The sequence below is a fragment of the Zalophus californianus genome, chromosome 2, assembly GCF_009762305.2.
Source record: "Zalophus californianus isolate mZalCal1 chromosome 2, mZalCal1.pri.v2, whole genome shotgun sequence".
NCBI lineage: Eukaryota > Metazoa > Chordata > Mammalia > Carnivora > Otariidae > Zalophus > Zalophus californianus.
This window is the reverse complement of record NC_045596.1, coordinates 32,251,676-32,276,630: the sequence shown is the minus strand read 5'-3', so window position 1 is coordinate 32,276,630 and position 24,955 is coordinate 32,251,676. Positions and strand designations below refer to the sequence as shown.

The following is a 24,955-nucleotide window of genomic DNA, read 5'->3' as shown; positions in this document are numbered from 1 at the left end:
TTAGTTCAGTGAATTATTGAATGAAAGAATGAAAAGTCTCTATCGTTATATTCTCTGTGCCACCTCAAGATTTCTCTGGGTTTTTCTTCACTTCTGCTTAAAAACCAGGGGCTATAGATGATTAACTAAGCATTTCTATCAGCTTAGGTTAACACTGATTGTCAACACAGAATACATATTTTAAAAGGCGGCTTATCACTCCATCATGCTACAATAAAATCTTTAAATTACTTGTCTTTACTTGTGCTGGTTGCTGTTACACTTATGTATATGCTTGTTTGCCCTGATTCTGCTTCTCAGTTAAGGAGCATTGTGAAGGAGTGCTTGGTGACTGATTGTTCCTGACTCAGCCGCTGCCACCGTGGTCTTCTTCTGCCTGGTACAGATTGTAAAAATGCTGTAGAAGCCTAATGTATGATATCATGAATGAACCTGCATAATTATACTCACCAAGGCCATGCCTGTGGGTGGACATAGGAGGCATCACACTCCAGGTTTTTGTTTTGGGATTGTAGCATTCTACAGTGTTCAAAGTCTTCAGTCCATCTCTTCCTCCAACCACATACAGTTTGTCATCTAACACTGCAACACCAAACTGTAGCCTCCTCCCATTCATATTTGCTACAGGAGTCCACATATTTGTACGAAGATCATACTTTTCAATGCTTGTTGCTCCTTAATAGTAATATATAGAAGTTATGTAAATAAAAACTTTACCATGTTTATTTTATGAATTTATACATATAAAAGTATAATTTTATTAGCATTGACAATGATCCTTTTGTTATATTTCAGTGAGCTCCTGCATGATCAGGCCCCTGCTTCTGTCTCTGACATCATCTCCTACTATTCTCTAGGGCATACACAAGGCTCTGTATTAAAAGGTCAAATGAGAAAGGTTTATTTGTAACAGCCTGTAGTGGGAGGAAAAACAGGGTAGATTAGTGTCATAAAGCCAGAGTAAAAAAAAATTAGCAGGTAGTTCTGAAGGAAGATGGTGGCAGAGTCCCATGAATACAACTAGATAACTATCAAATCCTAAATACCCCAGGAATGAATCTGAAGACTGGCAGAACAAACTCCACAACTAAAGGTAGGGAAGAGGCCACACTGAAGATGATCGGAAGTATGGAGACATGGCTTGGGAGAGAAATAGATCATGGCCAATGTGGTGAGGAGGGAGCCATGGTCTCAGAGAAAGGTAGGAGACAAACTAGCACACAGGGGAGTGCATGGGGAAAATGAATCCCCTTAGCAATTGGCTTGGCAAGTGAGAGGGCCTGCATTTTATGAGTTCTTGCAACCAGTGGGGCTTAAAGTTTGGAGATTTAAAAGTCAGCATGCTTGGCTTTGGAGAGCTTGGAGGACATTGGGGCTGTTCTTGAAGAAGACTGTGGACATACAGCATGGAAACATTGATTTGAAGAGCACCTGGGGCATGCAGTGGGGAGGTTAGTTGCTATCAGAGCATGTCTCAGGGAGGCAGCATTCATGGGGACCCCTCTGGAAACAAAAGAACTGACAGGTGCCATTTTCCTCCTCCTGCTCCTCAGCATAAGCACAGGGCCAGCTGCCATGCTAACACTCACCACCTACCTTGCTTATACCAAGCCCTGTTCCCCCAAACTCCAGTGGAATTGCCCTTCCCAGTCACACTTGCCTTAGTCCCAGCACAGCAGGCCCCTTCCCCAGGAGACCAGCCCAAACCCCTGCCAACACCATGTCTGCCAACTGAGGAGTTTTGTGAGGACTCAGTTCCAGTGTCAGTGGTGACAGGTCTCATTTCACAAGCAGACCACAGCACACCTAGTTAAAATGCACCACATTCAGCCAGGGACCAAACACTGCCCACAACAAGCAAAGAGAGCCTCTGCAGACAACTGGTCTAAAGGATAAAGTGGCTAGGCCACAATAGCAGAGTACACACTGGAGACACTCCTTGAAGCACCAGGCCCAAGGGAACAGGGGGACACTACACTGCAGGGCACTATAAGACCTCTTCTTCATAGAGCCATTACCTTCAAGAACAGAGATATAGCTGACTTTCTTAACATAGAAAAACAGGGAGACTTAGACAAAACATAGAGACTTAGACAAAATGAGAAGACAGAGGAATTTGACCCAAAAGAAAGAACAGGACAAGGCCACAGCTGGAGATCTAAGCAAAACAGATATAAGTGACATGCCTGATGGAGAATTTAAAGCAGTGATCATAAGGATACTCACTGGACTTGAGAAAGGAGTGGAGGACATCAGTAAGACTGAGAATAAACTTAGGGAACTCAGTGACCCTATCAAACATAATTAACACTTGTATTATAGGAGTCCCAGAAGAAGAGACAGAAAGGTGGCAGAGAATTTATTTGAAGAAATAATAGCTGCAAACCTCCCTAATCTGGGGAAGGAAACAGATATCCAGATCCAGAAACACAGAGACCCCCCGCAACAAAATCAACAAAAGCAGATCCACCCCAAAACATATTGTAATTAAAATGGCAAAATAGGGGCACCTGGGTGGCTTAGTCGGTTGGGCATCCGCTTTCAGCTCAGGTCATGATCCCAGGGTCCTGGGATCTAGCCCTGCATTGGGCTCCCTGCTCTGAGGGGAGCCTGCTTTTCCCTCTCCCTCTTCCTGCTGCTCCCCCTGTTTGTGCTCTCTCTGTCAAATAAATAAATAAAATCTTAAAAAAAATAAAATGGCAAAATATAGTGATAAAGAAAGAAATATGAAAAGCAGCAAGATAAAAGAAGACGGTTACATACAAGGAAACACCATAAGGCTAGCAGCAGCAGATTTTTCAACAGAAACTTACCATGCCAGAAAGGAGTAGCATGATATATTCAAAGTGCCGAACGGGAAAAATCTGCAACCAACAATATCTATCCAGCAAGGCTATCATACAGAATAGAAGGAGAGATAAAGAGTTTCCTAGACAAACAAAAACTAAAGGAGTTCATGACCACTAAACCCAGCCCTGTGAGAAATATTAAAGGGGACTATTTGATAGAAAGGAATGATCAAAAAGACAGTATGAAGGTAGGAAATACAAAAGCAGTAAAAAGAATATTTCTGTAAAAAGTCAGTCAAGGAACTCACAAAATAAAAAGATGTAAAATAGGACACCATATACCTAAAATGTGGGGAGGAGAAAAGAAGTGAATGGGTCCAAACTTAAATTACCATCAACTTAATACAGATTGCTATATCCAGAAGAGGTTATAGACAAACCTCATGGTAACCACAAATCAAAAAACACTAATAAATATGCAAGAAATAAAGAGAAAACAATCCAAATATTACTAAAGAAAACCAGTAAACCATGAAAGAAAGACAAGAAGGGACCAGAGAAAATCTCCAGAAACAATCACAAAACGAGTAATAAAATGGCAATAAATACATATCTGTCAGTAATTACTCTGAATGTAAATGGACTAAATCAACAGACAATCAAAAGACATACTGTGACAGAATGGATAAAAAAACAAGACCCAGCTGTATGCTACCTACAAGAGACTCAGTTTTGACCTAAAGACACCTGCAGATTGAAAGTGAGGGATGAAGAAACATTTATCATGCAAATGCAGGTCAAATAAAGCTGGAGTGGCAATACTTATATCAGAAAAAACAGACTTTAAAACAAAGATTGTAAGAAGAGACAAAGAAGGACATTATATAATAATAAAGGGGACAATCCAACAAAAAAATATAACAATGGTAAACATTTATGCACGCAACATGGGAGCACCCAAATACATAAAACAATAACAAACATAAAGGACCTAATTGATAATAACACAGTAATAGTAGGGGACTTTAATACCTGACTTATATCAATGGACAGATCATCTAAACAGAGAATGAACAAGGAAAAATTGGCTTTGGAATACATCCTAGACTAGATGCATTTAACAGTTATATTCTGAACATTTCATCCTAAAACAATAGAATATATATTTTTTTCAAGTGCACATGGAACATTCTCCAGAACAGATCACATGTTAGGCCACAAAACAAGTCTCAAAAAATTTAGGAAGACTGAAGTCATACCATGAATCTTTTCTGACCACAATACTTTGAAACTAGAAGTCAACCACAAAAAAAATGTGGAAATACCACAAATACATGGAGGTTAAATAACATGCAAACTAAACAATGAATGGGTCAATGAGGAAATAAAAGAAGAAATTTAAAAATATATGGAAACAAATGAAAATGAAAACACAATGTTTTAAAACCTTTGGGACACAGCAAAAGTGATTCTAAGAGGGTAGTTTATAGCAATATAAGCGTACAAGAAAAATCTTGAACACCAACCTTACACCTAAAGAAACTAGAAAAAGAACAACAAAGAAAACCTAAAATTAGCAGAAGGAAGGAATAATATAGATTAGAGCAGAAATAAATGATACAGAAACGAAAAACAAAACTAAACAAAAACCCCAAACAATAGAACAGATCAATAAAACCAGGAGCTCATTCTTTGAAAAAACAAAAAAACAAACAATAAAATTGATAAATCTCTAGCTAGACTTATCCAAAAGAAAAGAGAGGACCCAAATAAGTAAAATCACAAATGAGGGTGTAGAAGTAGCAACCAACACCACAGAAATACAAGCAATTATAAGAGAATATTATGAAAAACAATATACCAACAAATTGGACAACCTAGAAGAAATGGATAAATTCCTAGAAACATATAAACTACCAAAACTGAAATAGGAAGAAATACAAAATTTGAACAGACTGATAACTAGCAAAGAAACTGAATCAGCAATCAAAAAACTCCTAACAAACAAAAGTCCTGGACCAGACGGCTTCAAAGGAGAATTCTACCAAATATTTAAAGAAGAGTTAATACCTATTTTTCTCAAACTATTCAAAAAAATAGAAAAAGAAGGAAAACTTCCAAATTTATTCTATGAGGCCAGCATTCTCCTGATACCAAAACCAGACAAAGCTACCACCACACAAAAAAAGAACTATAGGTCAATATCCCTGATGAACAAAGATGCAAAAATTCTCAACAAAATACTAGCAAATTGAATACAACAATACATTTAAAAAAAGTCATTCACCATGATCAAGTGGGATCTATTCCCGGGTTGTAAGGGTGGTTCAATATTCACAAATCAACCAACATGATACATTGCATCAATAAGACAAAGGATAAGGACCACATGATCATTTCTTTTCTTTCTTTCTTTTTTTTTTTTAGAGAGAGACAGAGAGTGAGCGTGAGTGAGCAGGGGTTGGGGGAGAGAGAGGGAGAGAGAGAATCTCAAGCAGGCTCCATGCCCAGGGTGGAGCCTGATGTAGGGTCAATCTCACGACCCTGAGACCATGACCTGAGCCAAAATCAAGAGTCAGACAACTGACTGAGCCACCCAGGTGCCCCATGATCATTTCAATAGACGTAGAAAAAGCATATGACAGAGTACAACATTCATTCATGTTAAAAACCCTCAACAAAGTAGGTTTAGAGAGAACATACCTCAACATAATAAAGGCCATAGCTAACATCATTCTCAATGGTGAAAAACTGAAAGCCTTTGCCCTAAGGTCAGGAACAAAACAAGGATGTCCACTCTCACCATTTTTATTCATCATAAAACTGGAAGTCCTAGCTACAGCAATCAGATAACAGAAAGAAATAAAAGGCATCCAAATTGGTAAAGAAGAAGCAAAAGTTCCACTATTTGCATATGGCATGATACTATATGTAGAAAACCCAAAAGACTGCACCACAAAACTGTTAGAAGTGATAAACATATGCAATAACATGATATAAAATCAATCTATTGAAATCTATTGCATTTCTAGACACCAATACTGAAGCAGAGAAAGAGAAATTAAGAAAACAATTCTATTTACAATTACACCAAAAATATTAAGAATACCTAGGAAGAATCCTAACCTAAGAGGTGAAAGACCTGTACTCTGAAAACTATAAAACACTGCTGAAAGAAATTGAAGATGACACAAAGAAATGGAAAGACATTCCATGCTTATGGATTGGAAGACCAAATATTGTAAAATGTCCACACTACCCAAAGCAAGCTACACATCTATCTATCTATCTATCTATCTATCTATCTATCTATCTATCTATCTATCTTTTTTTTTAAGTAGGCTTCACATCCAGCATGGAGCCCAACATGGGGCTTGAACTCATGACCCTGAGATCAAGACCTGAGCTCAGAGCAAGAGTTGGACACTTACCTGACTGAGCCATCAAGGTGCTCCTATCTATCTAGCTATTTTTAAGTAAGCTCTATGCCCAATGTAGGGCTTGAACTCACAACCCCAAGATCAAGAGTCACATGCTCTACTGTCTGAGCCAGCCAGACACCCCAGCAATCCATATAATGCAATTCCTCTCAAAATACCAACAGCATTTTTCACAGAACTAGAACAATCCTAAAATTTGTATGGAACCACAAAAGACTCCAAACAGCCAGAGCAACCTTGAAAAAGAAAAGGAAAGCTGGAGCCATCACAATTCCAGACTTTAAGTTATATTATAAAGCTGTAGTGATCAAAACATTATGGTACTGGCACAAAAAGAGACACATAGATCAGTAGAACATAATAGAAAATCCAGAAATAACCCCACAATTACATGGTCAATTAATCTTTGACAAAGCAGGTAAGAATATCCAATGGGAAATAGGCAGTCTCTTTAACAAATGGTGTGGGGAAAACTGGACAGCAAAATGGAAGAGAATGAAACTTGACCACTTTCTTATACCATATACAAAAATAAATTCAAAATGGATGAAAGACTGAAATGTGAGACCCGAAACCATAAAAATCCTAGAAGAGAGCACAGGTGGTAATTTCTCTGACATTGGCCATAGCAACTTTTTTCTAGATAAGTTTCCCTGACGCAAGGGAAACAAAAACAAAAATAAACTATTGGGACTACATCAAAATAGAAATCTTCTGCACAGCAAAGGAAACAATTAACAAAACTAAAAGGCAACCTGCAGAGTGGGAGAAGATATTTGTAAATGACATTATCTGATAAAGGATGAGTATCCAAAATATATAAAGAACGTATATAACTCAACACCCAAAAACCAAATAATCCAATTAAAAAACAGACAGAAAACATTAACAGACAGTTCTCCAAAGAAGACTTACAGATGGCCAATTGACACATGACAAGATGCTCATCATCACATATCATCAGTGAAATGCAAATCAAAACTACAATGAGGTATCACCTCACACCTGTCAGAATGGCTAAAAACAACAACGGAAGAAACAACAGGTGTTGGTGAGGACGTGGAGAAAGCAGACCCCTCTTGCACTCTTGGTGGGAATGCAAATACGTGCAGCCACTCTGGAAAACAGCATGAAGGTTCTGCAAAAGGTTAAAAACAGAACTACCTTATGATCCAACAATTGCAGTATTGGGTATTTACCCAAAGAATACAAAAGCACTAATTCAGGGGTGCCTGGGTGGCTCAGTTAGTTAAGTGACGGACTCTTGATCTCAGCTCAGGTCTTGATCTCAAGGTCATGAGTTCAAGCCCCACGTTGGGCTCCATGCTGGGTGTGAAGCCTACTTTAAAAAAAAAAAAAGCACTAAGTCAAAGGGATACATGCACACCTGTATTTATAGCAGCATTACTTATGATAGCCAAGATATGGAAGCAACCTGAACGTCCATGGATTGATGAATGGATAAAGAAGTTGTGGTATATATATACAATGAAATATTACTCAGCCATAAAAAAGAATGAAATCTTGCCATTGCAATGACATGGATAGTGTTAGAGAGTATTATGCTAAGTGAAATAAGTCAGTCAGAGAAAGACAAATACCATATGATTTCACTCATATGTGGAATTTAATAAATTTAATAAAAACAAAACAAATGAATATAATGAGGGAAAAGAAAAGAGAGAAACAGACTCTTAACTATAGAGAACAAACTGATGGTAACCAGAGGGAAGGCGGGTGGGGGATGGATGAAATAGGTGATGGGGATTAAGGAGTCACTTGTCATGATGAGCACAGGGTGATTAAAATAAAAACTTAGGTCATGATCCCGGGGTCCTGGGATTAGTCCGCATCAGAGGTCCCTGCTCAGCGGGGAGCCTGCTTCTCCCTCTCCCTGTTCCCCTACACCCCACTTGTGCGCTCTCTCACTATCTCTCTCTGTCTCTCAAATAAGTAAATAAAATCTTTTAAAAAATTAACTGTATAGAGAAAAAAAATTTTTTTAATAAAAACTTAAAAGAAAATTTAGTAGCAAGTAAAACTACTAACAGTATCAAATGCTACCAAGAGGACCAAGTAAGATGAAGACCACAAAGTATTACTAGATTCATCTTCATGGAGGTCATTAGTAACTTTATGGAGAGTCCCTTGTCTGAGTGGTTAAGACATGATGGGGAGGTGAGGAGATAAGAGATAATGAGCATAGATGATTGTATGAGAAGTTCGGCTATAAAAGGGAGGAGAGAGATAGGAGTTACTAGGTGGGTTGAGAGAGGTTTTGTTTTGCTTTTCAAACCGGATAAACTGGAGTTTGCTCACATGCTAATGGGAAGGATCTAGTTGTGAGGAAAGAAGCTGAAGGGGTCCTACTTAACAGCGAGGTTCCTGAGGAGGCAGGAAAGGGCAGTGTCAGAACACAGCTGTGGGGCTGGCCTTCCTAGGAGCAGGGAGGGGATGCACATTCTATTGCAACCTAGAAGGACAAGAGCTTGAGTGCAGATCATGAACTTGGGAAACTATGAGTGTGGGGAGTCTGGGAGTAACTGTCTGGTCCTGTCTATATTTTTTTAAGAATTAGAAGATTCCAGGGGCACCTGGGTGGCTTAGTCGGTTAAGCGCCTGACTCTTGGTTTCAGGTCAGGTCATGATCACACAGTCATGGGATCCAGCCCCGCACTGGGCTCTGCACTCAGCATGGAGTCTACTTCAGATTCACTCTCCCTCTCCCTCCCACTCTCTCTCTCAAATAAATAAAGAAACTCTTAAAAAAAAAAAGAATTAAAAGATTCCAGGAATTCTTTTGTTTTATGAACTGAGAAAAAAATTTAAAAGCCCCACCCCTCTAAAATAACCCAACCTCCATTTATGAAGAGTTCAATTAGAATCTATTTTATTTCTCTCTTTCTAACCTTCTAACACAACATGCAATCACAGCTATCTTTATAGAATTAAAATCAGGACAAATATTTATTCTAAAGTATTTGTTATAATTGGTTCATCAGAGCACTAATACTATTAATAATCTAAAATTTAGAAAGTTTTGTTATATATATATATAGAGAGAGAGAGAATATATTTTCTCATACGTTACAGTTTTTATTTTTTTAATTTACCCTACAAAATTCTTAGGTTATTTGGGATAGAGTCTTTTTCCATCTCTGTATTCTTTTTTTTTTAAGATTTTATTTTTAGGTAATCTCTACACCCAACATGGGGCTTGAACTCACAACTCCAAGATCAAGAGCCACACTTTCCATGGACCAAGCCAGCCAGGCGTCCCACCATCTCTGTATTCTTCACAGCAACAAATAGAGTTCCTTGTATTTAGTAGCTGTTCAAAAATATTTTTTGAGCTTGAATAATCTTTCTTTATAATTTTTAGGTATAAAGAAATTTTATTCATACTATTTCATGTAATAGTATACTTTATTCACTCTAAATTTAATCTTTAAAAATGTCTTCATTCTGTCAAATAAAAAGGCAATGCTAATCATTTTTCCTCACTAATGAGTTTAAGGAATATTTTTTTTCATTCAAAGTTATTTTACTTCCAGTTCACTAAGCAGTATCATAGTTCCAGGAATTGGTGACTAAAATTTCCTTTGCTAACACCAGACATAATTCTTTTTCTTTTTAACACTCACTTTTCAAATTTTATTCATAACCATTGAATATGTGTATGACAATGCAAATACATTATTACTCGAAAGATAATTTAAATAAACAGCAGACACAGTATAAAGAACTGCAACACAATGATATTACTGAATAAGTCAAAGAATAATCTTTTATGACATTTTTGCAAAAAATGGATATTTTTATGGGGTACTTTATATAACATCTAATTTAATTTTAATTTTTAAAATTATTTATTTATTTATTTATTTGGGAGGGGCAGAGGAAGAGAGAAAATCCCAAGTAGACTCCTAGTTGAGCCCCACTTGGGGCTCGATCCCACAACCCTGAGATCATGACCTGAGCCAAAATCAAGAGTCTGACACTTACCTGCCTGAGCCACCCAGGTGCCCCTATAATATTTAACTTTAAAGGAGGTAATATTGTTATCAAGGCATCAATGCCCCCGCCGAATCCATGTTTACCCAGAACCTCAGAATATAAACTATTTTGAAAATGAGGTTTTTGCAGATGTAATTAGTTAAGATGGAAACATGTTATGGAAAATATGCACAAACAGGGGGAGCGGCAGGCAGAGGGAGAAGCAGGGTCTCCGCTGAGCAAGGAGCCCGATGTGGGACTTGATCCCAGGACCCTGGCATCATGACCTGAGCTGAAGACAGACGCTTAACTACCTGAGCTACCCAGGCATCCCACCAAACATAATTCTTAAAAAAAAAAAAAAAAATCCCAAATAACAAATTTCTAGTAATTACAAAATTCTGTATAAAAGCTTAGAAGTTCCCTGACTTATACTAAAAGATTAACCTTTAAAAACATAAGCAGAAATATATTCTAACTTTTTCTTAGTGGCTATTTAGAAACATTTCCAGCTTATTTGTTGGGCCCTATACTAAGATATATGAAGGGACCAAGAACCCAATGATCAGACTGACATCCAATTAATGCAAATTGCTCCTCATTATAAAGACTTTGGGTACAAAGTAAGTTAAGGCCAGGGAAGATAGTCTGAATCAGATAGAAGGTGAGAACAACTGGCATCTAGGAAAGACTCAGAAATAAAGTTGGTCAAGCAATAATGGCCAGATTGCAGAAAGTCTTGGAAACTAGAAAGAGGAACTGACATCTTATGTGCTAAGAAATGAAGACTGTTGTAGTTTCTGAGCAGAGTAGGGCATGTTAACAGAAGAGGTAATAAGGCAGAGGGTGTAGTCTCCAGAGTCAGTGCCTGCTTTGAATCCTGATTCCATCACTAATTAGCTGGGTACTCCTGGGAAAGACAGTTAACTCTTCTAAGTATAGGTATCCTAGGGCAATAACAACATTCCGCTCTTTGAGTTATTATGAACATGGGATTAAAAATGATAGGTGAAGCCCTTAACATAATAACACAAGTAATGTTAGTAACAACACAAGGAATGCTATTCGCACTAAATGAACATGATCAAAAGATGTAGGCTCATAGGAGGCTACCAGGAACTGGAAAGTAGCAATGGAAATTTAGAAGAATAAGACTCATTTGAAAGAAGACTTGGTGATTGTCAGAATGTAAGATTTGAAAGAAAGAGAGAGAGAGAGAGAGAAAGAAACAAAGAAAGAGAGAGAGAAATGTATTATTTACTTTGGGTACCCCTTCTTATGCATGGAGAATTTTCCACTGTACGAAAGAGCTTTGATGAGAGGCAGGACCTCCATCTCCCATAAAGCTGAAGACAGATATTCATCCTCACTGTCCTTGGAAGTTTAGGGCCCAGGATTGCCCTAAAGCTAGTAAAATAGATACTTGAACCTAGGTTTTAAAATCCAAGGCAGGGGGTGCCTGGGGTGGCTCAGATGGCCCAGGGTCCTGGGATCAAGTCCCGCATCAGGCTCCCTGCTCCTTGGGAGCCCGCTTCTCCCTCTGCCTCTCTCTCTCTGTCTCTCATGAATAAATAAAAATCTTAAAAAAAAAAAAGAGAAGGAAAGAAGGAGAGGAAGAAGTGCTAGTAAGGACTACAAAGCTGAGCACCAGTTCCAGGCATATAGTAAATACCTAATAAGTATTTGCAGATTGATTACCTGGACTGTGGCTCTCCAGAAATTTCAAATATTTATACTATGACTCTCATCAGCTATTTAACTTTACATATTTCTCTACCATTCAGTGATCAAGCCTATATTTGGAACTTAAGTATCTATAAATACATACTTAGCACCATATTATGTTATATGGAATAATATCTACATCTATATCTTTGTTACCATGAAGCTAAAAGTTAAATTACAATAAAACTTTCGATTAGCACTCCTATTTTTATATCCATTAAGGATATCACATGGAAAAGAAATCTTTAGATGTGAATAATGCATTGAGGGCTTCAGTCCTACAAATAATTCAAGAGATGGCAAAGGACAACCTTCATTCATATGGCAAATATTTATTGATGCTGTCTATGTGCAAGGCACTGTTCTAGGCTCTGTGGGATTTATTGTTGAAAAAAACAAGTTTCTTGCTTTCCAGAGCTTACTTGCGGGGAGGAAAGAAGTAGACAGATCAGGTGCTATGAAGAAACATAAGCAGAGGAATGAGATACAAAGAGGTACACACAAGATTAGAAAGTGATAGACAGGTGATGACTGGCCAACAGGAATCTTTTTTGGTTAAACTGATGTTTGGAGATCTGAGTGAATAATATCTGCTGGCCATGCCAACATCAGGGCACAGAGCATTCTGGTGAGAGGGGACAGCAATGTAATATCCCCGATGTGGGATAATGTTTGGCTTGTTACATGAACAAGGAGGCCAGTGGGGCTGGAACAGAAAGAGTGAGGGGAGAAGTAGAATGAGTTGAGCTCAGAGATGTAGTCCCAAGTCAGAGAGGTGCTGTCAGGGGATGGAAGGCTATTAGTACTAGGAATTCAGAGAGAAGGGAGATCAATGTATACTGAGAGAATACACACAGAAAGCTTCTAGCACACTACTTGGCACTGAGTAGGAACTATATATGGTGTTTTATTACTATTATTGTTGTTATTAGTAACAACTGTTGCAAGAACAGTACAAAGAATTCCCAGAGACCCTTGGCCCAGATTTTCCAAATGTGGATGTTTTACATTTGCTTTCAATGTATATGGTATGTATACTTTTCTCCCCCCTGAACTGTGTAAGATTAAGTTGTAGAAATGATGCCCTTGTATCCTAAATACTTCAGTGTATCTTTCTCAAAACAAGAAACCCTGTTACGAAACCACAAAACAATCATCAAAATCTGGAAATTAACATTTATACAGTGCTGTTATTTAATCTACAGACTTTATTTTGGATCTTATTGTTTGTTCCTATTATGTCCCTTACAGCAGAAGAAAATCAAGCTGATGCACTGCCCTGTCTTTATTTGTAGCAGTGTGGACTCATGAATACTTACTGATTTAATAAATGATCCTCTTTTATCATTATTTATTTTGGTGTTGAAATTATCCCAGATTTGGACAGTGGTGGTGCGTACAAATGGCCTCTTCTGTCCCTTGAACTGTCTCTATTATTCTTTGAGCACTTCCTTACTTTTTGGCACTATAAGAGGTTCTGCAACTACCTGGTATTTTTCCAGTCCTGGAACCAGCCATTCCTCTAAAGAGCTTTTTGGCCATGTGTGTTACTAATTAAAATTCCTTCCCCCCCCTCTGCTCTGTTCCCCCTGCAAAAGATTATTTAATACCTTTTGTTGAATCCATTCCTCCAACTGCAAATAATGTTCCAACCGTTGACTTTCTAGGTTTTGTCCGAGGGCTTTGTAACATGGGTCGTCTCTCCGGTAATAAATGGTACTTCATTGCTTCCATAATAAGTTTCTGACATTCTATATCATCCCGAAAAAGTACATTATTTTCCATGTCTGCCAGGAACTAGAAAAGAATAGTGAGTATGTATGCTGAATGAGCAAGAAAATAGTAATTAAAAGAATATATAGTTTACAAATGGAAAGCATCTCATTTAGAAAAAAAAATCCAAGTCTGGACACCTATTTTTAACTAAAATATGCAATATTTACAAGATTTACATTTTAAATTTCATTGAAAAATATAAACTGAAGAGGATCAGTGGTATACTCTGAAACCTGAAATAGTGCTTATCTCTGGGAAGTAGAGAAATGGTGCTTCTTAAATAATCTTTTTTACTGCTTTTCTATATTGTCTAGATTTTCTAAAATAAGTCATTGTTACTTTTTAAATTAGAAATGATTTTAACTGAAGAAGAGTAATTATAAATAGAAGTTGACTAATTAGACTGCATTTACCTGACCTATCTAAACAGAGCTCAAAGAACAACAGCAGGGGTGCCTGGGTGACTCAGTGGTTAAGCATCTGACTCTTGATTTTTGGCTCAGGTCATGATCACAACAGAGTCATGAGATCAAGCTTTGAGATGGGCTCTGTGCTGGGCGGGGAGTCTGCTTGAGATTCTCTCTCCCCCTTTCCGCCTGCCCCTCCCCACCTCTAAAAAATAAAAAACAACAACAGCAAAAACTTACCAGTTTCTTAAGGGGCAAAGAATTCTAAATGATGATTATCCTGAAAGAATTTAAATCCCTTGTGCTTCATTGAATCTGATTTTTAAAATTTATATAATTTTATGCAAAAGTATAGATATGGTTTCATCCTGCCTTTTAAAAAATGATTTTCTTGTCTTACCAGATAAAGGGCTAGTATCCAAAATCTATAAAGAACTTACCAAACTCAACACCCAAAGAACAAATAATCCAATCAAGAAATGGGCAGAAGACACGAACAGACATTTCTCCAAAGACGACATCCAAATGGCCAACAGACACATGAAAAAATGCTCAACACCACTTGGTATGAGGGAAGTACAAATCAAAACCACAATAAGATACCACCTCACACTGGTCAGAATGGCTAAAATTAACAAGTCAGGAAACAACAGATGTTGGCAAAGATGCAGAGAAAGGGGAACCCTCCTACACTGTTGGTGGGAATGCAAGCTGGTGCAGCCACTCTGGAAAACAGTATGGAGGTTCCTCAAAAAGTTGAAAATAGAGCTACCCTATGACCCAGCAATTGCACTACTAGTATTTACCCCAAAGATACAAATGTAGTGACCCAAAGGGGTACCTGCACCCCAATGTTTATAGTAGCAATGTCCACAATAGCCAAACTATGGAAAGAGCCCAGATGCCCATCAACAGATGAATGGATAAAGAAGCTGTGGTATATACATACAATGGAATATTACTCAAGTCATCAAAAAAAAATGAAATCTTGCCATTTGCCACAATGTGGGTGGAACTAGAGGGTATTATGCTAAGTGAAATAAGTCATCAGAGAAAGACAATTATCATATGATCTCGCTCATATGTAGAATTTAAGAAACAAGACAGAGGATCATAGGGGAAGGGAGGGATAATATAAGGTACATTTTAGATATCATATAATTCACCATTTGAAGTATACAATTCAGTGGTTTTTAGCAAATTTGCCAAGTTGTGCAACCATTACCATAGACAGTTTTGGAACATTTTCATCACCCTGGATCTCAGGTGCGGTTTGCTGTTTAATCTCTGTTCCCATCTCCTGTCCCATGTGCTTATCTGTCTCTATAGATTTGCCTTTTTCTTTTGATGTTTCATATAAAGTCATATAAAATGTGGTCTCTTGTGTGTTGCTTTTTTCCTTTAGTGTGTTTTTGAGGTTCATCCATGTATAGCATGTATCAGTACATCATTTCTTTTATTAAAACATTTTTTTAATTTTTTTTTAAAATGCAGGTATTCTATTTTTTTTTCCCAAAGATTTCATTTATTTACTTGTCAGAGAGGGCAAGTGGCAGGCAGAGGGAGAAGCAGACTCCCCACTCAGCAGGGAGCCCGACACGGGACTCGATCCCAGGACCCCGGGATCACAACCCGAGTTGAAGGCAGACGCTTAACCGACTGAGCCACCCAGGCGCCCAAAGCAGCTTTTTATTGTAGCTGGCACACAAGGTTACATTAGTTTCAGGTGCACAACATAGTGATTCACCAACTCCGTATATCATGCTATGCTCACCTCAAGTGCATGCACACCATCTGTCACTGTATAACACTATTACAATACCATTCACTATATTCCCTATGTTATAGCTTTTATAGCCATGACTTACTTATTCCATACTGGAAGCCTATCTCTCTCACTCCTCTTCACCCATTTTGCCGATCCCCCACCCACTGTTCTAGCAACCATCTGTTTGTTCTCCGTATTTATGGCTCTGTTTCTTTTTGTTTGGTTTGTTTTTAGATTCCACATATAAGTTAAATCAATGGTATTTGTCTTTCTCTGTCTGACTTCTTTCACTTAGCATAATACCTTCTAGGCCTATCCATGTTGGCACAAATGACAAGATCTCATCCATTTTTTTAAATTATTATTATGTTATGTTAATCACCATACATTACATCATTAGTTTTTGGTGTAGTGTTCCATGATTCATTGTTTGCGTATAACACCCAGTGCTCCACGCAGAACGTGCCCGCTTTAATACCCATCACCAGGCTAACCCATCCCCCCACCCCCCTCCCCTCTAGATCTCATCCATTTTTATGGCTGAATAATCTTCCTGTGTGTGTGTGTGTGTGTCTGTGTGTGTACCGCATATTCTTTATCCACTCATCTACTGATGGACACACAGGTTCCATCCTTACCTCAGCTATTCTAAGTAATGCTGCAATAAACACAGGGGGGTATGTATCTTTTTGAATAAGTGTTGTTATCTTTGGGTAAATATCCAGCAGTGGAATTATTAGATCATATGGTATTTCTATTTTTAATGTTTTGAAGAACCTCCATACTGTTTTCCACAGTGGCTATGCCAATTTATATTCCCACAAACAGTGCATGAGGGTTCCTTACTACTTCATTTCTTTTTATTGCTAAATAATATTCCGTTTATGGATGTGTCTATCTGTTCACAGTTGATAGATACAGATTATTTCCAGTTTTTGGCTATTACAAATAAAGCTGCTAAGAACATTTGCATGCAGGTCTTTATGCCAATAAATGTTTTCATTTCTCTTGGGTAGATACCTAGAAATAGAATTGCTGGGTCATATGGTAAATACATGTTAACTTTTTAAGAAACTGCCAAACTGTTTTCCAAGTAGCTACATCATTTTGTGTTACCACCAGCAATATATGAGGGTTCTTGTTCCTCTACATTCTCCCTAACAATTGTTACTACCTCCTTTTATTTTAGCCATTTGAATGAGTGGGGAATGCAGTTTTACTTTGCAAATGCAAATGAGTAATAATGTTGAGAATATGTTCATATTTTAATAATGGAAGAGTTTCTAACAAAAGTCACTATAAAAAAAGTTTGTGGCATTTGGAAACTGAGAACAGCATGCTAACAGCAAAAAAGCCAAATTAAGACATAAGTCTTAGGACCTATGCCAGAGTATAAATTATGGTATTAATTATTCCGTATTTTTTCTATGCACACAAAATCGTTATACTTGCTACAGAAACCATTACCGAATATGCACCGAGCTGGCTCATTCAGATTGATCTTAATGTTTATATTACATATAATTACTTTAGTCCTTTGTAAATAGAAATAAATGTGAAAAATTATAGAAAGTAAAGTCTTGGGAGACTTAATAGTTACTGCAATTTGAAGTAAAATACATTCTTTCTTTTAAGATTTTATTTGAGAGAGAGAGAGAGATTGAGAGAACGAGTGAGAGGAGGAGCAGAGGGAGAAGCAGACTCCCCCCCCCCCCACCGCCCACTGAGCAGGGAACCCCATGCGGGGCTCAATCCCAGGACCCTGGGATCATGACCTGAGCTGAAGGCAGACGCTTAACTGACTGAGCCACACAGGTGCCCTGAAGTAAAAGATATTCTTAAACATGCTAAGAGTCTCTATACGTTATGAATAAATGAGATTAATCATATTTAAGTTGAGAGATGAGAGTAATAGAAATCAGATTAATCAAATGGAAAGTACCAGAAATCACTTGAAAAATCATTCAGAAGGCAATGAAAGAGAACTAAAAATTACAGACTCTTGAATACTCTGCATTTTAGATGAACACTATGTGCCTTCTCTGCCATTAGACAATGACAAATTACTTAAATGAAGGCATTTAGAAAAAAGATGAAACATTTTCAATGTGTACATTTTTATCTTCACTCACATACTTGATCTCCATATGACTATTTCTCTAAAACTGCCTCCTCCAATACTACTTTAAGTAAAAAAATAGAATGTGAATGATTTCTGAATTCTATAGACTTTAAAAATGTTTTGGTATCAAAAACACATAAATTCAAAGAACGGTAAAGGTAAATACTGGCTCATTTTATATTTTTGACTTTCAGTAGAAAACAGTAATGAAAATTGAGAAGAGAAGAGTGAAGACCAAGATACTTATAATACAAGCTAACCATTGGGACCTTTAAGAATTTAGGTGTCAAAATATTTTAAACAATGTACATCTGTCTTAGTATTCCTATTCACATTGTTTAAAATTTGATCAAACGGAAAAGCTTATAATGCATTCAAAGGTAAAACAAAAAACCACAAACATGTATCCTCTGGGTTATTCAGAGTTTTTTTTTTTTAAGATTTTATTTATTTGAGAGAGAGAGAATGAGAGATAGCACGAGAGGGAAGGGGGTCAGAGGGATTATTCAGAGTTAAAAAAAAGTCACCACAACCAACCACACTAAATGATCAGTTGGTAGAGGATTATAATTATGTATATTATTTCTCAGGTCATTTTAAGGATCTACACTACACTATACACTATAACAAAATTACTACATATGTAAATTGCATCCCTTCTACCTAGACTGAATAGTGTTTCATATTAACAGAGTAGGGTAAAAGTTCACTGAGGAAGGAACTATTGTACAAAAGTGGATTCTTTCTAAAAATTTTATTTATTGTTTTTTAAAATTTTATTTATTTTGTTTTAATTCCAGTATAGTTAACATACAGTGTTATGTTAGTTTCAGGTGTACAATATAGTGATCTGACAACTCTATACATACTCAGTGCTCTTCATAATAAGTGTATTCTTAATCCCCTTCATCTATTTACAAAAGTACATTCTTTAGGTAACTGCACCTGAGAGCCATTTAATATTAGTCATTTGTTATTATTTGACACTCTGGACAATTTAAATAATTGTCATATTTTTCTACCTTTTACAATAAAATGTACAGAATACAATCCAACATTTTCTTGATGATTTTAGAGTCTACTTCCAAACTTCATCACTTGATAACTATCATTTTGCAACCTTGCCTTACACTTTTAACAAGGAAAGAAAAAAAAAAAACACCCCTACTAGTATCTCTAAGCGTCACAATAGTGCAACATGGTATTATCTTTGCAGGAAAAAAAAAACATGGCTCAGAGAGGTGAAGTAACTTCTTTGAATCATACAGGGCAATGCGGTTTCCATCAGTCACCACTACTCATCTGCTAAGATGCTGGTTCCCAAACTTGAGTGTGCTTCAAATCCACTTGCAGGCATATGAAAGCACAATCTGCTGGGCCCCACCACCAGAGTCTCAGATCCTGTAGCTGTAGAATGGGGCCAATAATTTGCATTTTAAACAACTTCCCAGGCAGTGCTGATCCTAGAGCTGGCGGCCACACTTTGAGAATAAATGGGCTAATCCAGTGGATCTTCTGTCCTTAACTGTCTCCTTTGTAATATCCAATGCTGTTAAAATTTCCTCCACCTCAACATAGAATCTCTTTTTAAGAGCACTTGAGTTATTTAGGCAGGTTCAGGAACTACCACTAAATACTACTATTTCCGAGGGTTCCACCCCTAGTGCCCTTGTGTTCTCTTTGGCCAAGTCATTCTCTTCGTTTTGGCTGTGACAACCTAAATAAGAAATTTTCAAAACTTCTTCCTAGGCTCCAAGAGGATTAAAGGTACCAAGAAGCTCTGGGAACATGATTCTTCCATTTTCTTCCCACCTTGAAATCAGCTCTTCCTCCTGTATTCTTTGCTTTAACGGACAGCACCCTCCTTAATCTCATTGCACAAATCAGAATCATTCTGGATCCCTCTTTCTTTGGTACCCCACACCTTTCAATCGGTCATTAGGTTGTATCAGTTCTACTTCCTAAATAGCTCTTGAGCCTGGTAATTTCTCTACCTGCACTGCCCGAGATCACCTAATTCACTTGTCTGAATCCAACAGTCTTCCTAATGGATTTCTACTTCGATCGCTCCAATCCAATCTCCACAATGCAGTTAGAGATCTTCCTAAATAAAATGATAATTATGCCATGCCCTGCTTAAAATTCTTTAGTGCTTCCTCACTGCTTTGGGGATAAAATGCAAACTCCCTGGCATCACTAGAGATTCTTTGTCTCTCCATACTGCCCTTTTATGTCTGCACTCGAGCCATGCAAGCTCTCTTCAAATTCCAGAGCATGACACATTGCTCATGACACCATAACTAGGTATAATCTCCTATCTCTCCTGGGCCATCATGCCCCCTTTGCGGGGTAGCTACCCAGGATGTAGACTGAGTGACACTTGAGAAAGTTCTCCCAGCTTCCCCACCATCAGCCCGGGCAGGCTACTCCAGTTACTTTCATAATGCCATGTTCATATACCTGTCATTGACTTCCTCTCATTATACTGTAGTCACAAATTTTATTTATGTATTTATTTACTTACTTACAAATTTATTTTTTAATCTATTTCTTCCTCCACTTGATATACCTCCCCTGACCCAGCAGTTTTACAGATAGAATGTTCAAGAGGCTGACTGGTTCAGTGAAAAAGGCACAGAACTTAAATTGGGTTCAAGTTCTCCCTCTGTCTCTCATTAGCTCTATGATGTTAGCCAAGTAGCAAAGGCAAATAAAACTACAATGTAGAAGGACAGAAATTTATGCAATCGTTTTATGATCTTGAGCATATGGTTTTCCTTTTTTGGTCTGTTACTTCATTTGTACAATAGGTGTTAGGCTAAATGATTGCCTTTCAACTCTAAGATCTTATGGTTATGATTATCAGCAGTATCCTGGATAAGAGAAGTGTTAAACATCTCTTGGAATCATGCAAACATAGTATCATAAATATTTGAAACTGCAGGACTGAAGTCAATTGTCAGGTTATTAATCGTACAGATTCTTTTCAAAGTCTACTAGGATTTTTCAGATTTTATTTTCTTTAACCTAGAAAAGGATAAGAAAAAAACTTCTGCAAAGTACCAGTAAAATGTAACTCTCTTCTTTAAATCTGATTTCAAGGGAAACGTTTTACAACGTTATTTTTCCTGAATTGTCATCAATTCATGCAGTTTCATGTCTATGAATTCACATAACATGCCACCTCTGAAGAGGACGTCTTTCTTATAAAGCATCAGCACTACTTCTTGTCTCTATAAGGTTGAGAGCAAACAATAACTTCTGCTAACAACCACTGGAAATAATACATAATGCTCAAGATAAATACAAATAAGATAAAATTTATGGCACTTGAACAACAAATATCTGCCCTCGAGCAGTCACAACTCATTCTTTCTTCACTTTCAAGGCCTCTTTCTCTATTCAAGCCTTCCAGCTAAGCAGCAGAGGAAATTATTGTACATTAAGTCTCCCTTAACCATGGGGGATATGTTCCAAGACCCTCCACTGGATGCCTGAAACCGCAAATAGTACCAAACCCTATATATATTATTTTTTTCTATACATACATACCTATGATCAAGTTTAATTTAAAAGTTAGGCACAGTACGAGAACAGCGACTAATAACATAGGACAATTAAACTGTAATAAAAGTTATGTGAATGTGGTCTTTCTCGCGCTTTCCTTCCTCTTGTGATGATGAGATAATAAGATGCCTACGTGATGAGATGAAGTGAGGTGAGTGACGCAGGCCCTGTGATGTGTGGAAGGATACTGCTGCCCTTCCGACAAGAGGTCAGGAGGACCATGTGCTTCCTGACCACGGCTGACCGCGGGTAACTGACACGGTAGAAGGCAAAACCGCAGATAGGGACGAACTGCTATACATCCCAGTTAGAAGTGTACAAAGGGGAGACTACGCATGCAAATGTGTTCGGACTGATTGCCTTGAATACACTAACTAGATAGCTCTCAATTCTAAAAGAATGCTGATAATCCTACCATGATTATTTGTAGCACATTTGATGTTACAGAGCACTTTTCTCATCTTTATAATAATCCTGTGAGATAGTCAAAGAGGATGTCATCTCCACCTGACAGATTAAGAGACTGGGGTGTGTGAATATGCCAAGACACAGAGTTTTAAGATGTCGGAGAGGGAACTCTTACCATGCCTCAGTTTATATATAAGCAGAATCCAGCATTTAGTGGATACTTAATAAACATGAAGCAAATGAATTAATCTAAATTTCTGGCTCCTGGTATTCACTGCTACTTTCATCTGCCGCTTTACTAATTCTTCAATTGCTAGAATAGGTTTGTAAACTGAGTCAAATAACATTATTAACCCCTAAGCAACAATGTTATTTAATTAATGCAATTTAGGTAGTGAGAACTTCTGGGTCAAAAACACAAGCAGAAATTTTTTTTAGCTAAATATGTTTTCACCTACACATTTCATCAAATATGTAAGATAACCTTATTGGATAGAAGAGCCAAAGGAAAAAACCTATAGTCACGTACATATTAACATGATTAGCATAAAATCAATACCCAAATGTTGTTGAAATTAGGATACTGATTTTAAATAATCAAAAACAGTTTACCTGTGGTGCAAGAAGAGGTAGCCTAATATAAGCCAAAAGTTTACTGAGATCTTTCCGTCTCTGTTCTAAATCATGACGGACCCAAGTAAGAAGTGCATTCAGTATTGTCTCCTCGTTAGGAATGTTCATGTCATCACTTGCCAAGAGCTTTGCGATTTCACTGGCTGGTAATAATACAAACTCCTGGTTTCGAATTACTTCCATGAAATGTTCCTAGAGGGGAAAAAACAGCACATCAACAATATTGTTCCTCTGCGCATCATTTCATTTAAGAGAAAATAAACACATTTGAATTAGATTCCAAAACACAGTTTATACTTGAGACCTTCCTTACCATAGTATTACTGTTTATTAGGAAAGAAGCACAGTATAAAATAACATTTAAACTGCCATTATGTTGTGACACTGTAAGTCTCCGTATCAGTAGAATTAAATTTTACCATTTGGTACATTTTATTTTTTTAAGAGATTTGTTTATTTGAGAGAGAGAGAGAGAGAGAGAGAGAGAGAGAGAACATGTGAGTGGGGGTGGGGCGAGAGGCAGAGGGAGAGAGAGAGAGAGAAATCCTCAAGTGGACTCCCTGTTGAGCACAGAGCCTGATGTGGGGCTCGATACCAGGACCCTGAGATCATAATCTGAGCTGAAATTGAGAAACCAGCTGCTTAACTGAGCCACCCAGGTGCCTCTACCATTTGGTACACTTTAAAAATGGACCTGGGATTTTTAGATTTTGCTTTACTCAAGTTAGGGAATAGTTTTGGCAAGTCTTTCAAGAGGTAGAGGGTAGAAAAAATGAATTAGACTCTGAGATGTAGGATAGTCTAACATCCAAGTTAGGTTACATTTGTGGTTGCTGAAGACTATAGCTTACAGTGCAGCCAGATACCTGGGTGAGCTGTGAAATTATTTCTCTTACCCAGAAATGGCTGTCAGTCAGGCTGGCTGGATTTCCGAAGACTTCTGTACTACAGAAGTCTTCTCAGACTGCTCAGGGAAGACTATACATCCTTATGGCTATCCTGGCTCTGATTGGCCTTCAAGAGTGTTTTAATGTAATTCATAAGACCACCCAGGATTTTAGGTCTGTTTTAAAAACTTCGAATGGGTTAGCCTGGTGATGGGTATTAAAGAGGGCACGTACTGCATGGAGCACTGGGTGTTATACACAAACAATGAATCATGGAACACTACATCAAAAACTAATGATGTAACATATGGTGATTAACACAACATAATTAAAAAAAGAAGAAAAAAACTTCAAATCTGATATATGTATGAAGTTCTTTGGGTCTCAAAGAAAAAGAGTCAAAGCAAAAGCACTGACATAGAATGAATGCACTGGGACTCCAAGACCTTGTACTGAAGATAATTCAGTTGCAGCCTCATACTAGAATCAGGCTCCTTATCACTTGAAATGGGAAACAGAAATGACTTCAGCTGTGAGATAATGATCTTTGCTAGGATATTATGCTAAACTGTCCGAAGAGATGGGAAACTTACTATCTGGTTTGCAAGGTTACAAGTCTTAATGCATGGATTGTTTACTTAGCCATAATATAAATGCAAATGTTACGCATACTGTCCCTTAATGTTATTCTTATACTTCCTACTGTGTTGTGGCTGTCTCAGCATACACGGTTTAAGTGAAATAGGAAGGGCCATTTAAATTAGAGCTAGAGATAAGGATTACCAGCAACTATCTTCTACATTAAAACGAAAATTATGTGCTCGCTTCGGCAGCACATATACTAAAACGAAAATTATATGTTCCCTATAGCTTGCAGTAACCCAAATTAGGTACTGATCTAAAATATATCTTGGGTTGACATTCCTTTCTTAGAAATTCTTAACAGGAAACCATACATGAATAATTAACTAAATTCAATTGCTTCAATTCATCATGATTTGTTTAAAGATGCCCAAATGTATCTATTTTAAATGACTGATTATCATTTTCAGAAATATATTTTAATAAAACCTCAATGTTGGCTTCAAGCAAACTGTTCTACTCAATTGTATACTGACATTATAAAACGATCTGGTAACACATTGCAAGAGCTATAAAAATGCTGAAGCTCTCAACCCAGTTATCCTACTAGTAGTTTAATCCTTAATAAATAATTCACAAGAGGAAAAAAAAGCTGATGCTTCTCTAATGATCCTTCTCTATATTATTATTTATAATAGTACAAAATGGGAATTAGCCTAAAGGTCCAGCTATAGGGGGTTGTAACTCAATGGGCTATTAAGCAGGGATTAAAAATTTCAAAAACAAAAATCACATAGATACATGGAAATACATTTATTACATAATGTTAGGTAAGATTCTAAGAAATCAAAATAA

At 37.4% G+C, this 24,955-nt stretch overlaps 1 protein-coding gene across 8 annotated transcripts in view; it reads right to left on the bottom strand.

The window, feature by feature from the left end:
* The window catches only part of KLHL5 (kelch like family member 5), an 88,337-nt gene that overhangs the window by 17,907 nt on the left and 45,475 nt on the right, over positions 1 to 24,955 (bottom strand). For 7 of the 8 annotated variants that reach the window (XM_027599095.2, XM_027599089.2, XM_027599087.2 and 4 more), the window contains 3 exons: positions 22,611 to 22,823; positions 13,561 to 13,747; positions 451 to 675 (listed from right to left, as the gene is read on the bottom strand). In XM_027599095.2, the coding sequence (XP_027454896.1) occupies positions 451 to 675; positions 13,561 to 13,747; positions 22,611 to 22,823 (625 nt within the window). The remainder of the gene's footprint in view (positions 1 to 450; positions 676 to 13,560; positions 13,748 to 22,610; positions 22,824 to 24,955) is intronic. The other variant, XM_027599093.2, reaches the window with a different exon arrangement.